General features: G+C 43.7%; 1 protein-coding gene across 1 annotated transcript; it reads right to left on the bottom strand.

Annotated features, from left to right (window-relative positions):
- Positions 1-4,332: 4,332 nt before the first annotated feature.
- Positions 4,333-4,713, bottom strand: LOC126009152 (60S ribosomal protein L37). The gene has a single exon (XM_049773526.1). The coding sequence runs from the start codon at positions 4,692-4,694 to the stop codon at positions 4,401-4,403; it is 294 nt and encodes a 97-aa protein (XP_049629483.1). The 5' UTR covers positions 4,695-4,713; the 3' UTR covers positions 4,333-4,400.
- Positions 4,714-15,325: the final 10,612 nt, after the last annotated feature.

The following is a 15,325-nucleotide window of genomic DNA, read 5'->3' on the forward strand; positions in this document are numbered from 1 at the left end:
CAGCCATTTGTGGCCCTTCCCACCCCAAAATAATAAAATGACAATTCTAGCAGGAGAGCTAGCTCAATAGAGGAGAGTGCATGTTTTGCTTGTAGGAAGTCTGAATTTGATCTCATTCTGCAGTTTTCCATTCAGTACCAACAGGATCTGTTCCTAAATACTGAGCTGGGAGTAACAACTGAGCACTTTGAGGGGTGTGGCCCCTCCAAAAAAGAATGAATGGAGGGGGCAGAGAAATAGGTCAGCAGGCAAGATGTTTGCCTTGTATGCATCTGGCCTAGGTTCAATCCCCAGCACCCAATATGGTCCGCTGAGCACTGCCAGGAGTGATCCCTGAGTGCAGAGATAGGAATAAGCTCTGAACATAACCATGTATGGCTCAAAGACCAAAAAAAAAAAAAAGAAAGTTTTTCGGGGCTGGAGAGATAGCATGGAGGTAGTGCATTTGCCTTGCACGCTGACAGACGGTGGTTCGAATCCCGAGATCCATGTGATCCCCAAGCCTGCCAGGAACAATTTCTGAGCGTAGAGCCAGGAGTGACCCCTGAGTGCTGCCGGGTGTGACCCAAAAAAAAAAGTTTTCAGGAGGATCCAAGGATGTGATTCAGTAGTAAAGGATACATGTCCAGTTTGTGGGGTTTGAACCTTACTAGAACTGCAAAAAATAAACATGTAAACAAGAAAAATATAAATTATTCATGGTCCTCTGAGAATATGAAAGACTCCAATCTGGAAAACAATGCAATAGGAGAAAGGCTTTGTTTGAAAACTAACTCTGTTATATATACAGGATGCTTAAACGCAGGCCTCGTCAGGAAACTGGATTGCAGATCAGAAGATTGGTGGATAGAAAATAAGAACCAAGCGACTTGGCTGCTCTGAGGGAATATGGCAACAGACGAGAGTAGCTAGATATCCTGTCTTTGTATTACAAATATTTGTTTTGACTACTAGTCATAGCCAATAAACTTCCTTTTTTTCTCCATTTAAGTTGACCGACAGATTCTTTCTCATTAACATTCCTTTTTCTAGATGTCGACTTGAACCTATGGATCTCCACCCCATCCACCCCTCACCACCAGACCACCACCTAACACATTCCATTTTGTTTGTTTGTTTTGGCCAAACCAGGCAGCAATCAGGGATTACTCCTGACTCTGTGCTAAAAAATTACTCCTGGCAGGCTCAAGGGACCATATGGCAAGCTAGGGATTGAACCTGGGTCTACCGCATGCAAGGCAAATGCCCTACTCATTGTGCTATTGCTCTGACCCCTTACCCATTCCATTTGTAGGTTAATAGAAACTGTATTTTCCACCTGATCTACTGAGAAGACCAGGAGTGGGGCAGGCATTGCAATGAACCTCAGGCTGGCTTCTGTCATGGAACTAAACAATATGGAGCCTTACATACTTTAGGTGATAGTAAAAAAAAAAAAAAAAACCTGTCTGCCTTTTCCCAATTTTGTCTACCACAGACTACAGAATGGCTCATTCTCTTCACATGACGTCTCTCAGGTTTCTCTGCCTGCTCCTATTTGCCTCCACCCTTTGGCAAGCTCTCCCTTTTCCCACCTCCTTCCTTAGTTGGGTTAGTGCAGTGCCTCTCAATTATTTTCTGTCGTGGAAGAAAAAAACATTTTTCGCCACCCACCTCCTGCGCGCGACTGTAAATAGTATCTTATTTAAAAATAAACTTTAACCTGTAAAAACAAAAATATATAAAATAAGTTGAACTGATTTTTTTTTGTTTGTTTTGTTTTGTTTTGTTTTGTTTTTTTGGGCCACACCCGGTAACGCTCAGGGGTTACTCCTGGCTATGTGCTCAGAAGTTGCTCCTGGCTTGGGGGACCATATAGGACACCGGGGGATCGAACCGCCGTCCGTCCAAGGCTAGCGCAGGCAAGGCAGGCACCTTACCTTTAGCGCCACCGCCCGGCCCCGAACTGATTTTTTAATCAGAGGTGATGTATGGATTAATGGCTACAATGAGCACGTTTTGCAATGCATAGGCTTTCAAAGCGGGGTTTGAAGCAACTCTCAGCTCCAGCAACTCTCAGCTCCAGAGACATACAGAAACATAACACTGGGCTTAGCTTGTTTTGACAGTGTTTGCTGAGGTCAAACGCGCCCCCCTTTAGGGAGCCTCGCGCCCCACTCTTTGAGAAGTACTGGTTAGTGTTAAGAACCAGGGAGTATCCACCGCCCTGAGCTGGTCCTCCCTCCTGGCTTTGGAAGCAGATTGGACAAGAGCCAGGCTCAGCGCTGGGAGGCCTCCAAGCCTGCTTGGAGCTGCATCCTGTTCCCAGGCAGTGATTCCAGGGACAGCCTCCAATCACCAGTTCTCTCAGAGCTGGGCTGGGTATGAAATCCCTTAGGCTGCTTGACAAATGCCTGCTTGTGCTCCGAGTGGTCTGGGTGTTCCTGAGCAGTTCAGAAATGAGAGGGCGCTCAGTGAACATGCCCCCAACACTCACCAAGCGTTGTTCTGGGACATAGTGTCGGTGGAACCCTCTATTATCAGCCTGCCAATGGGTGCTCATGACTGTGCCTCCCTTTGTCTCTAGCCAGGCACCTCTACAGCTGCTACCTTAATCTACCTGACCATTTCCTACCTGTGAGCACAGCTCTTTTTTTCTACAGCCTGCAATGGCCATTCCATTTAGCTCCTCTTCACCAAATCCTCCCTATCCTTTAAAAATCATAGGGGCTGGGGCCAAAGTGATAACACAACAGTAGGTAGGGTGTTTGCCTTGCATGCAGACAACCCGGAATGGACCCGGGTTCGATCCCTAGCATTCCATATGGTCCCCCGAGCCTCCCAGAAGTAATTTCTGAGCACAGAGCCTGGAGTAATTCCTGAGTGCTGCTGGGTGTGCTCCCCACCCCAAAAAAATAAGAAAGAGAGAGAGAGAGAGAGAGAGAGAGACGGAGGGAGGGAGGAAGGAAGGAAGGGAGGGAGGGAGGGAGGGAGGGAGGGAGGGAGGGAGGGAGGGAGGAGAGAGAGAGAGAGAGAGAGAGAGAGAGAGAGAGAAAGAAAGAAAGAAAGAAAGAAAGAAAGAAAGAAAGAAAGAAAGAAAGAAAGAAAGAAAGAAAGAAAGAAAGAAAGAAAGAAAGAAAGAAAGAAAGAAAGAAAGAAAGAAAGAAAGAAAGAAAGAAAGAAAGAAAGAAAGAAGAAAAGAGAAGAAAAGAAAAGAAAAGGAATAAAAGGGGCAGGAGAGATAGCATGGAGGTATGGCATTTGCCTTTCATGCAGAAGGTCGTCAGTTCAAATACCGGCGTCCCATATGGTCCCCCGTGCCTGCCAGGAGCAATTTCTGAGCATGGAGCCAGGAGTCACCCCTGAGCACTGCCGGATGTGACCCAAAAATCACACACACACACACAAAAAAAAAAAAAAAAAGAAAAAGAAAAAGAAAAAGAATAAAAACCATAGGAGAGGCAGGAGAGATGGATCAATGATTGAGCACATGCTCTGTCACGCTATGCATAAAATAGGCCAGGGTTGAGGGTTCATCCATTCCCAGACAAACATCAACTGAAGCAATCTTTGTGTACAGAGCCAGGAGTGACCCTCAGAACCACTGGGTGTGGCTCAAACAAACAAAATGAAAAGCAATTGGATTCTTAGCATAATAGTGTCACTTTATGTGGCTATGAATAAAGATCTTTTTATAGTAATTCTGCAACTATAAAGTAAATTCACTAGTGCTTTCTTTCATAAGCTATGTCTTGGTCAAAAATTTAAAATACCATAGCTGCTGTCAGGGAGCTCTTTTAACATGCTGAGTGTGTTGCATGTAGGAAACTCCAACGTTCCATCCATGGGAACTGCCTCATATCCAAAGCATTGCCAGGGAAACCCTGAATTAGTCCCCTCTCCTCTCTTTAATACTTCAGGATGTGGCCCTCCAAAACAAAACAAAACAAAACAACAACAAAAATCCAGTCACACAAAACCAGTTCATTCTCTGGCATCACATGGTTCTCTTCTCTGAGCCCTATAAAAGAAAAATTCATGCTCACCTCCATCTTGCAGGCAGAGAAATGGCCCAGCTCCACAACTAATCCCCAAAAGAACATGATGCTGCCAAATTTTGCCAGGTAGACTGGTCCAGGCTGACAACTTTGGGCCATCTCAGAGTAGGGAAAAGCAGATTCCCCTTTGTGCCTCAAGGTACAGTAGTCTGTAGCCACACCCAACACTATCCTGCATAGAAAAGGCCTAGCTCGAAAACCGAACCTCATCAAACTGCCAAGTTACCAAATCCTTCAACCTTTCTAGCTCCTGGACCATGTGGCTGCATATGCGGCTGCACAACATCTCCAAATCTTTTTTTTTTTTTTTTTTTTTTTTTTTAAAACCAGGACATTTATTCACAAGACTAGTTGTTGAATTCCTTAAGATGAACTGGATGCTGCAACAGCTGCTCTCTTAGGTTTAGGCGTTGTTCCCTCACGGAATCCATGTCTGAATCTGCGGTACACAATTTTCAGGTGCCTCATGCGACCGGTCCCGGTGGTATTCCTCCTCTTGGCCTTGGCGCTCCAGTTGTACTTTCTCTTGCGCTTGGCGGGGTAGCCACACTTGCCGCAGGTGGACTTCTGCAGGTGGTAGGCCTTGGAGCCGCAGCGGCGGCACAGCGTGTGCGTCTTGTTGCGACGCTTCCCGAACGATGACGTCCCCTTCGTCATCTTGCTTCTATGGCGGGGACCAAAGACATCTCCAAATCTTAGTATCATCAGTCCAGGAAGATCACAGCAAATCTAATGGGAAAGTCACACAGAAAACCACCAATCTGGGGCCGAAGAGGTGGTGCTAGAGGTAAGGTGTCTGCCTTGCAAGCACTAGTGTAGGACGGACAGCAGTTTGATCCCCCAGCATCCCATATGGTCCCCCCAAGCCAGGAGCGATTACTGAGCACATAGCCAGGAGTAACTCCTGAGCATCAAATGGGTGTGGCCCAAAAACCAAAAAAAAAAAAAAAAAAGAAAAACAACAATATCAGTGAGCCTAAACAATAACACAGAAGGTCAACCAACGGCAGCCAGCCCAGTAAATTCTTAGACAATGTATTTTAGGAACACCGTTGTAAGATATAATAATTATCGCAAGTTAACTCTTATTGATCTAAGTTTTGACAATTCCATTTGACTTTGTGTTATAACAAACCATATAAAGTAAATTTGTGTCTATGGGGGGCAGGCTGGGGTGGTAGGTGAGAAACTGGGGACCATGGTAAAGGGAAGGTCACACTAGTAGTAGGATCGGTGTTGGAACACTTAAATGCCTGAAAAAAAAACTATTATGAACCAACCTGGTAAATTACAAGTTACAATTCAAAAGTTAAGAAAAACACCCAAGGCTGGCCGAAAGGTACTCTCTAGAAGGAAATGTTCTGTGATCTTCTACCCTAAAGGATGCCCTTCTTAGTCAGCTGCCGTGCCCTGGAGCTATCTCAAACATAGACAACTCTGGTTTCTGTTGTGATTATCTATGATCTCTTATCTATTCAGGACATAAAGTCCAATGAGAGGACATATCTTACTGTCTTTGCTTTTCCCATGGTGCTCTGAATGGTGCATGAATAATGTTTGTTGAATGAATAATAAATCAGAAGCATTGTTACATGAACAAATTGAGACTAAATTTTTAAAAAATCCTATTTAATGCAGTTATTATAAATTTACTTTTCCTATATTGTAAAGTTTAACAGTGATGATGATAAAGTTAAATGTGATAAAGCAAGACAAATTATGATCGGTTTTGGGAACAGGGAAATAGCGAGGATAAAATATACTAAATGTAACTACAGGGGCCAGAGAAATAGCATGGAGGTAGGGCGTTTTCCTTGCATGCAGGACAGTAGTTCGAATCTCATATGGTTCCCCGAGCCTGCCAGGAGCGATTTTGAGCATAGAGCCAGGAGTAACCCAGGAATGCTGCCGGGTGTGACCCAAAAACCAAAAACATAAAATAAAATAAAATGTAACTACAGGGGATAGCATAGTAAGTAGGTAGGTAGGGCTTTTGCCTTGCATGCAGCCAACCTGGGTTTGATCCCCTGCATCACATATGGTCCCCCAGCCTGCCAAGAGTAATTTCTGAGTACAGAGCCAGGAGTAACCCCTGAGTGCCGCCAGGTATGTCCCCCAAATAAAATCAAACAAAAAAGAAAAAAAGAATGCAACAGATGTCTTTGCATTGATTTTGTAGTTTGCTGCTTTCCTATTTAAGTTTATTGTTTCTAGGGGCTGGAGAGAGAGCATGGAGGTAAGGCGTTTGTCTTTCAGGCGGTTTGAGTCCCAGCATCCCATATGGTCCCCTGTGCCTGCCAGGGGCCATTTCTGAACATAGAGCCAGGAGTAACATCTGAGCGTTGCCGGGTGTGACACCCCCCCAAAAAAAAAAAGTTTATTGTTTCTAAAGATTTTTGGTGGAGTCTATAGGATTTTCTACATATAATAGTATCATATCTTCTGCAAATAGTGATTGTCTGATTTCTTTACCATTCTGAATTTCTTTGATTTCTCTTACTTGCATAATTGTTGTGGCAGATGGATCCTTTAAATTTTCATTAATTTTGTAATAAAAAAAATTTTTTTTGTCCTTGCCTTACTCAGAGCAGTGCTTAGGACTCTGTGCTCAGGGATCTCTCCTAGTAGTGTTCAGGGGATCAAACCAGAGTCTACTGCATACAAGATAAGCACCTTAACCCCTAAACTATTTCTCTAGTCAACTTTGCCTCTATGAAACTGCCTCTAAACTGAACCTTCTTGAGATTCCTCTGAACTCCCCCAACACCTCTAGCCAAAAAAGGGAGGAGAGCCTCTAGGTTCTTTGTTTGTTTGGAGGTACATGTTCAGGGGCTTTTCCAGGTACAATGGAGTTTCCAAGTGATAATCTATCTTCCTGTCTGCCTCCAGGCTCTTGATCCAGCAGCAGAATAATGTAAAGGCAATTAAAAATTTTTTTAATCTTTTTTATTTATTTATTTATTTATTTATTTATTTATTTATTTATTTATTTATTTATTTATTTATTTTGGCGGTGCTCAGGGGTTACTCCTGGCTGTCTGCTCAGAAATAGCTCCTGGTAGGCACGGGGGACCATATGGGACACCGGGATTCGAACCAACCACCTTTGGTCCTGGATCGGCTGCTTGCAAGGCAAACGCCGCTGTGCTATCTCTCCGGGCCCATCTTTTTTTATTTTTTATTTATTTCTCATTGTTTTGTTTCTTTAAACTTTTTATTGATTGATTGGTTGGTTTGGGGGCCACACCCAGTGGCGCTCAGGGGTTACACCTGGCTCTGCACTCAGAAATCGCCCCTGGCTGGTTGGGGGTCCATATGGCAGTGCTGTGCTATCTCTCTGGCCCCTGTTTTATTTTGTTTTGTGGCCACATTTGATAGTACTCAGGGTTTAGCTCTGGCTCTGTGTTTAGAGATAATTTCTGACAGGCTCGGGAGATCATATTGGATGCCTGGGATCAAACCCAGGGTCAGTGCAGACAAGGCAAGCTTCTTACTCATTGTACTATTCCTCCAGCCCCAAGGCAATTTTTTTCAATTGCATAACAAAGCCAATTTTTAGGTATTTGAATATCAGCCCTGTGACTAAATAGGTAGCACTTTTCACCAATGTCACGGAAGGCACAATGGCCACATATGCATGTTTCAAAAGTCAGACTTCCTCTTGTGGTTGTCACAGGCTAGCTGAACTGTAAGGGCTGCTGGAAGGGAGGAGAATTTGGGGTGTTGCTCAGAGCTTGAAGGCAGGAAATCATTTCACCTTTGGTCAGTTACTCACATAACTTCGCACAAAGAGTGCTGGCAGGGCAATAGAACCAGAGCTACTTGGATCTTGGGCTTATTGCTTCATTTTGTCATAGTTCCTTGACACAGTAAAGCAGAGGGTGGAAGTTTTAGTGAGATACTGGATTACTCTGATGGATACTGGAAGTCATAAGTGAAGCCCCAAGAATGAATAGATCATGAGGCAGGAGTGATAGCACAGTGGTTAAGGCATTTGCCTTGCATGTGACTGACTAGGGCTTGATCTCTGTCATCCCATTTGGTTCTCCAAGTCTGCCAGGATCAATTTCTGAGTGCAGAGTCAGGAGTAACCGCAGAACACCACCTGTTATGACCCCCCCCCCCAAAAAAGAAAAAAACAAACAACAAAATAATGACTAGATCAGGGGCTGGGGAGGTACTGTGAGACCCTGAATTTGATTCCCAGTTCCATGTAACACCCAACAACTGCCAGATTTGATCCTGCTGACCCTCTTTCCCTACAGTACTGCTGGGCCTGGCCTTTAAATGAACTAAATTAATAGATCAAAGGGAGAATATTTTCATGCTAAGCCCGTTTGTAGACAACAGTATCCTTTTTCTTAGTATGCTTTAACAGATGTTAAGACTAGAATTGAGCATCTGGCAAAAATGGAGAAAATAAATAATTGCATTCAGCATCATCTGATTATATGCCCCAGTAGTCCACGGTATTTTGCATGGAATGGAAAATGTTTCTTATCAGGTCAAATTACAGTTAAACCTTGTTCCACTTGAGCCACACTCTTGGTGGCTCAAGTCTTCTGGTGTTCACAGCATGTCCTCAGAGGTGCCCACAAAGCACGGAGGAGTTAATGTCTATCTAGCAAAGTTTGGTTTATCACTATTGTTTTAAAATATCACTTGGAAGTCATATTTTTCTGCACAAATGGAATTACTTAATTAAAATAATTGTTTAAAGTGTATTTGTGTTTGGGTAGTAGTGTAATGATCACTAAATCACCTCATAGCAGAAGTTGAATACTTTCATGATTGTTTTCAAGTGTTTTTGTTTTGTTTTGTTTTGTTTTGTTTTGTTTTGTTTTGTTTTTTGGGCCACACCTGTTGATGATCAGGGGTTTCTCCTGACTATGCACTCAGAAATCGCTCCTGGCTTGGGGGACCATTTGGGATGCCAGGGATCAAACCGCAATCTGTCCTAGGTTAGCGCTTTCAAGGCTTACCTCTAGCGCCACCGCTCCGGCCTCTGTTTTCAAAAGTGTTTTAGCCGCACTCTGGTCTGGCAGCTCAGAACTGGGGAAGGCACAGGGGTATCGAACAGAGTGAACAGTGAAGCTGTGTGAGCAGCCAGAGGAGTAGTATAGGAGGGGGATCTGTGAGGCTACCTTGGAGTAGGTGAACAGCAAGAACAGTGATCACGAAGCCAGCTACAACAGGAATCAGAGAAAATCTCAGATACAACTTTGTATTTCAGAAATCTTGCAAACTTTCTCTAAATATATTTCTGTTCAAGACAAAAATCCTAATTGACTGACTGGGTCAATTTCCCAGATTTGGAAGGCATTTTCTCAGGAGGTCTGGTGATCAGTCCATGGCTTTGATAGTTTCGTGCTTGACCTAACCACATGGTGCCACCAGGGCCACACCTGGATACTATGCACTGTCAGTGGTCGAACTTTGGGCCTCAAACATGGCAAATTTGTTTGTGTTGAGTGATCCCCCAAACCTTTGAAATTGGAAAGTCTTGACTATAGGCATAATGAAATGGCTTAGAATATGAAACGTTGATAATTTTAACAATATACACTTAAATTGGAAGTATTATCATTGGCAAGTCAAATATTCAATGTATCCAATACATATTTCCTAGCTTCTTTCTTCCCCCTCAGAGTCATAAATTTGGTACCAAACGGAGATATAAAAGTTGGTGGGAAAGGCATGCTATGACTGAATGTTTCCCTGGTAAAAACTTTAACTAACTTGTTCATATACCATTGAATTGATGCTAAGACTTGCTTTTAGTCCTTAATTATATCCTCTCAAAATTTCAACTGTTGTTTATTTCTTTGTTTAGTTGTTGGTTTTGGGACCACACCTGACAACACTGAGTACTTACTCTTGACTCTGCTTCACTCCTGACAGTATGGTGTTGGGAACTGAACTTGAGTTGCCTTCATGCAAGGCAAGCACCTAACCAATGTATTTTTTTTACCTTCATTTCATTGATTTTCTTTTCTTTTTTTTTGTTTGTTTTTGGTTTTTGGATTTTGATTTTTGGGTCACACCTGGCAGCACTCAGGGGTTGCTCCTAGCTCTATGCTCAGAAATCACTCCTGGCACGCTCGGGAGACCATATGGGATGCCGAGATTTGAACCACCGACCTTCTGCGTGCAAGGCAAATGCCTTACCTCCATGCTATCTCTCTAGACTCTTCATTGATGTTTTAACTCTTGGTAAAATAACAGTTGTTTTTATAGTCTTCAAAGAGAAAATGGTCACTGACAGAGTGGTACATAGGTCAAGATGGAATTTTTCCCTTAGTGCTGAGGATCGAATTCAGATCTTCACATATGCAAGGCATGTGCTTTAGCACTGAGCCACAACCCTGACCCATGACCAGAATTTCTTTTTGTTTTTGTTTTTGTATTTGTTTTTGCTTTTGGGACACACCCGGCGGTGCTCAGGGGTTACCACTGGCTGTCTGCTCAGAAATAGCTCCTGGCAGGCACGGGGGACCATATGGGACACCGGGATTCGAACCAACCACCTTTGGTCCTGGATCGGCTGCTTGCAAGGCAAACGCCGCTGTGCTATCTCTCCGGGCTCCAGAATTTCAATAAGATAAATTTTTTGTGTTAAAAAGGATTTGAGGGCCCGGAGAGATAGCACAGCGGCGTTTGTCTTGCAAGCAGCCGATCCAGGACCTAAGGTGGTTGGTTCGAATCCCGGTGTCCCATATGGTCCCCCGTGCCTGCCAGGAGCTATTTCTGAGCAGACAGCCAGGAGTAACCCCTGAGCACCGCCGGGTGTGGCCCAAAAACAAAAAAAAAAAAAAAAAAAAAAAAAAAAAGGATTTGAGGGGCAGGAGAGATAGTATAGAGGGTAAGGCACTTGCCTTTCACTTGCCTTCCATCTCTTTCATCCCATATTGTTCCCCCATCCCCTCTAGGAGTGATCCCTGAACACAGAGCCAGGAGCCATAGAACACAGCCAGAGTCCTGAAAACACTGGGTTTGGCCCCAAATCAAAACAAAACATAACAAACAAAAAGATTTTGGGCATGGTATTTTTTGTTTTGTTTTGTTTTTTGTCTTATTTTGTTTTGGGGCCACACCCAGTGGCACTCGGGTTACTTCTGATTCTGTGCTCAGAATTCACTCTGAGTAGGCTTAGGGGACCATATGGGATGCCGGGGATTGAAAATGGGTCCATCCTGGGCCGTCTGATTGCAAGGCAAATGCCCTACTGCTATGCTATCACTTGGGCCCCTTGGGCATGGTATTTTAATATATTCTACCTTGGAGAACTACTTTTTATGATTGCTTATATTGGTAAAATGAAGGTATATAAAATAAGATTCTTTAACCTTTCTAAACTTGAGAACCAGTGGTTGAAAGCCACTGGCATAAAATATGTGTGAGGGTAATTGACTCTGCTAATCCAGATATAAGTGGATGCAGTTTTTTCCTTTTTACCATAAACATGTTGTTTCCAGAAAGTCTTTAGCAGAAGAGACAGTTTAATGTGCTGAATTCATGTTTTGAATGTAGGAGACTCAGATTTAAGCCCCAGCACAGCATGGTCCCCGAGCATCATTGGGAGGTGACTCCTGAACACAGAGGCAGGAGTAAGCCCTAAATATTATGTGGTCCAAAAGCTAAAGGAAAAAAGAAAATGAAGACTTTAAAGGTAATTATTATATTTAACTAGGGGCCAACACTGTTATCTCCTGCAATCTTCTTTTTATTTTTTATTAAATAAATTTTAGACACTGTGGTTTACAGAGTTATTCACAATACAGTTATTTTTAGTATTCAATGTTCTAACACCAATCCCATCACCAGTGTAACATTCCCTCCACATTTGTTCTAAATTGCCCAGTCTCCCCAAAGCCTGCCCTTTGGCAGGTAGAAATAATTTACATAATTTTGTTTGGTACAACTAAATGGTAATGGAATTATTGAAAAATAAAAAATTCATTAAAAGAAAATTTGTAGGGCTGGAGCAATAGCACAGTAGGTAAGACATTTTCCTTGCACGCGGCCCATCCAGGTTTGATCCCTGGTGTCCCATACAGTTCCCCGAGCCTGCCAGGAGCAATTTCTGAGCTCTGAACCAGGAATAACCCCTGAGCACTGCTGGGTGTGGCCAACAAACAAACAAAAATAAACAAATAAAAGAAAGAAAAAGAAAATTTGTGAAAATTGAGGTCTGTTGAGATTATTTGGCTTCTATAATAATTTCATATCTAACTTTTTTTTTTTTTTTTTTTTTTTTGGCTTTTGGGTCACACCTGGCAGCGCTCAAGGGTACTCCTGGCTCTACACTCAGAAATCACTCCTGGCAGGTTCCGGGGACCATATGGGATGCCGGGATTCAAACCACCGTCCTTCTGCATGCAAGGCAAACACTTTACCTCCATGCTATTTCTCTGGCCCCATTTCATATCTAACTTGATGTATTTATTTTTATTTTTTTCAGGCCACACCCGGTGATACTCAGGGGTTACTCCTGGCTATGTGCTCAGAAATTGCTCCTGACTTGGGGGACCATATGAGATGCTAGGGGATAAAACCATGGTCCATCCTAGGTTAGCCAGGTGCAAGGCAAACTCCCTACCACTTGCACCCCTGCTCCGGCCCCATAACTTGGTGTATTTCTACTTGGGAAATAAGTAACCAAAATTATAGAGCCATCATATAGTTACATAAGTGGCCACATGGTCCATAATACTGAGGATCTATGGTGCTTGGCTGATGAGCTCATATGGTGACAGTGGTAGTTTGTTGAGACCTTTTGAGGGCCCCAATGTGATTGCTATGAGACTGGTAAGTGTCTGAGTTTTTTCTGTTAGTTGTGCCTATCTTTCTTTTTTATTTATTTATTTATTTATTTATTTATTTATTTATTTATTTATTTATTTATTTATTTTTATTTATTTTTGGGCCACACCCGGCGGTGCTTAAGGGTTACTCCTGGCTGTCTGCTCAGAAATAGCTCCTGGCGGGCCAGGAGAGATAGCACAGCGGTGTTTGCCTTGCAAGCAGCCGATCCAGGACCAAAGGTGATTGGTTCGAATCCCGGCGGCGTCCCATATGGTCCCCAGAGCCTGCCAGGAGCGATTTCTGAGAGTGGAGCCAGGAGTAATCCCTTAGCGCTGCCGGGTGTGACCCAAAAACCAAAAACAAAAACAAAAACAAAAAAGAGTTAAATGAATCTATGGCATTGACTACTTGCGCAGACATGATAGAAGGCCTGGATTGAGAGTTTGGCTGTGGATTCTTCTGGAAATACAAGTGCAAGGAGAGGTGGCCCAGCCTGGCTCCAAACTGCCGCTCCTTCAGATGCCTGTTTGCTGTTTCCATGAGATTTTTGTTCACTTAAAATTGTGATATTTCAGGGCCGGAGAGATAGCACAGTGGCGTTTGCCTTGCAAGCAGCCGATCCAGGACCAAAGGTGGTTGGTTCGAATCCCGGCGTCCCACATGGTCCCCCGTGCCTGCCAGGAGCTATTTCTGAGCAGACAGCCAGGAGTAACCCCTGAGCACAGCCGGGTGTGGCCCAAAAACCAAAACAACAACAAAAAAAATTATGATATTTCGGGGCCAGAGAGATAGCATGGAGAAAGGGCATTTACCTTGCATGCAGAAGGACAGTGGTTCAAATCCCGGCATCCCATATGGTCCCCCAAGCCTGCCAGGAGTGATTTCTGAGCATAGAGCCAGGAATAACCCCTGAGTGCTGCCGGGTATGACTCTCCCCAAAAAATAATTGTGATACTTCACAGAACTCCTTACACTTTTATGTTTTGTTTTGTTTTGTTTTGGTTTTTTGGCCACATCCAGCAGTGCTCAGGGTTATTCCTGGCTCTGAACTCAGAAATTACTCCTAGGGGCCGAAGTAATAGCACAGTAGTAGGATGTTTGCCTTACATGTGCCAACCCCAGATGGACCCAGGTTCCATACTCAGCATATCTTATGGTCCCCGGAGCCTGTCAGGAGCGACCTCTAAACACAGAGCCAAGAGTAATGCCTAAGCCCCTCTCGGTGTGACCCACCCCACCCCCACAAAAGAAATTACTCCTGTAAGGCTGGGGGACCACATGGGATGCTGGGAATTGAACCTGGGTCGGCCATGTGCCCGAAAGCAAGGCAAAAGCCCTACCCACTGTGTTATTGTTCCGGCCGCCACAACTCACTATTCTTTCTCTCCAGCATATATCACTCTCCAGCCTACTAATTTACATCATTATTATTGCTATTATTATTAATAATAATATTATCTATTTCCTACCAGAAAGTAACTCTCAAGAAGACAGGATTGCTTGCATACACAAATACATATAAGTGCCTTAAACAGTGCCTGTACGCAATAGATAAATGCACAGGAAGTATTTGTTGAGTGATTGAATGGGCACCTGTCGCTTGCTTTTTTTTTTTTTTTTTTTTTTTTTGGTGTTTGGGTTACACCCGGTGGTGCTCAGGGGTTACTCCTGGCTCTACGCTCAGAACTCACTCTTGGCAGGCTCGGAGGACCATATGGGATGCCAGGATTCAAATCACTGTCCTTCTGCATGCAAGGCAAACACCCTACTTCCATGCTATCTCTCTGGCCCCTGTGGCTTGCATTTTCAAATCCTCTTTTGTTCATAGACTGCTCTACTACTGACATCTAAAACCCCAGGGTGCATTTCTTCAAGGCAGAAGGCCTGTGAATATTTCTTCAAGGCAGAAGGCCTCAAAATATAGTGAGAGAACTAACACGGGGCACACTTCCTTGGTGCTATAGCAGTTCTTTGAGCATTTACTAGGAGCCAGCAGGAGCCAGCTTTGTGGGGCAAGGGGGAAAACTGTCTCAGTTACCAAGAAGTTGAAGTGTGTGTTTGTGCAGAACTCATTTCTGTGTACAGGGACTGAGCCCACTGGAAGGTTCTTCCACAAGGAGCAAGCTTTGGCCTTATTCTCATCAAGCTGGCTTCCTGGGAGAAGGTGTCTGTCGCAGTCACTACCTATCATTCCTCTCTCTGGTTAGAAAGAGGAACCACCTGACAAAAGAATGGCTCCAATCTGATGATTTACTGAAAAGCAAATACAAAACTCGAGCCAATTCAGATTATTAAAAGCATTTGTGATCACTGGCTCAGACCAGTCCTCTGAAAAAAAAACTTGTACAAGTAGTTATTTGCTCAGTGAGGTGAGCTGAAGATTTTCAAGGTATTATCTATTTGAGTGTGACTGTGATGAACATAGGCAGGTTCTTTGCTGTCTTTTGCTTTCTGTAAGTAATTCTGACCCCTGAGTCTTTGAT

This window comes from Suncus etruscus, chromosome 5, assembly GCF_024139225.1.
Source record: "Suncus etruscus isolate mSunEtr1 chromosome 5, mSunEtr1.pri.cur, whole genome shotgun sequence".
In the NCBI taxonomy this organism is placed as follows: Eukaryota; Metazoa; Chordata; class Mammalia; order Eulipotyphla; family Soricidae; genus Suncus; species Suncus etruscus.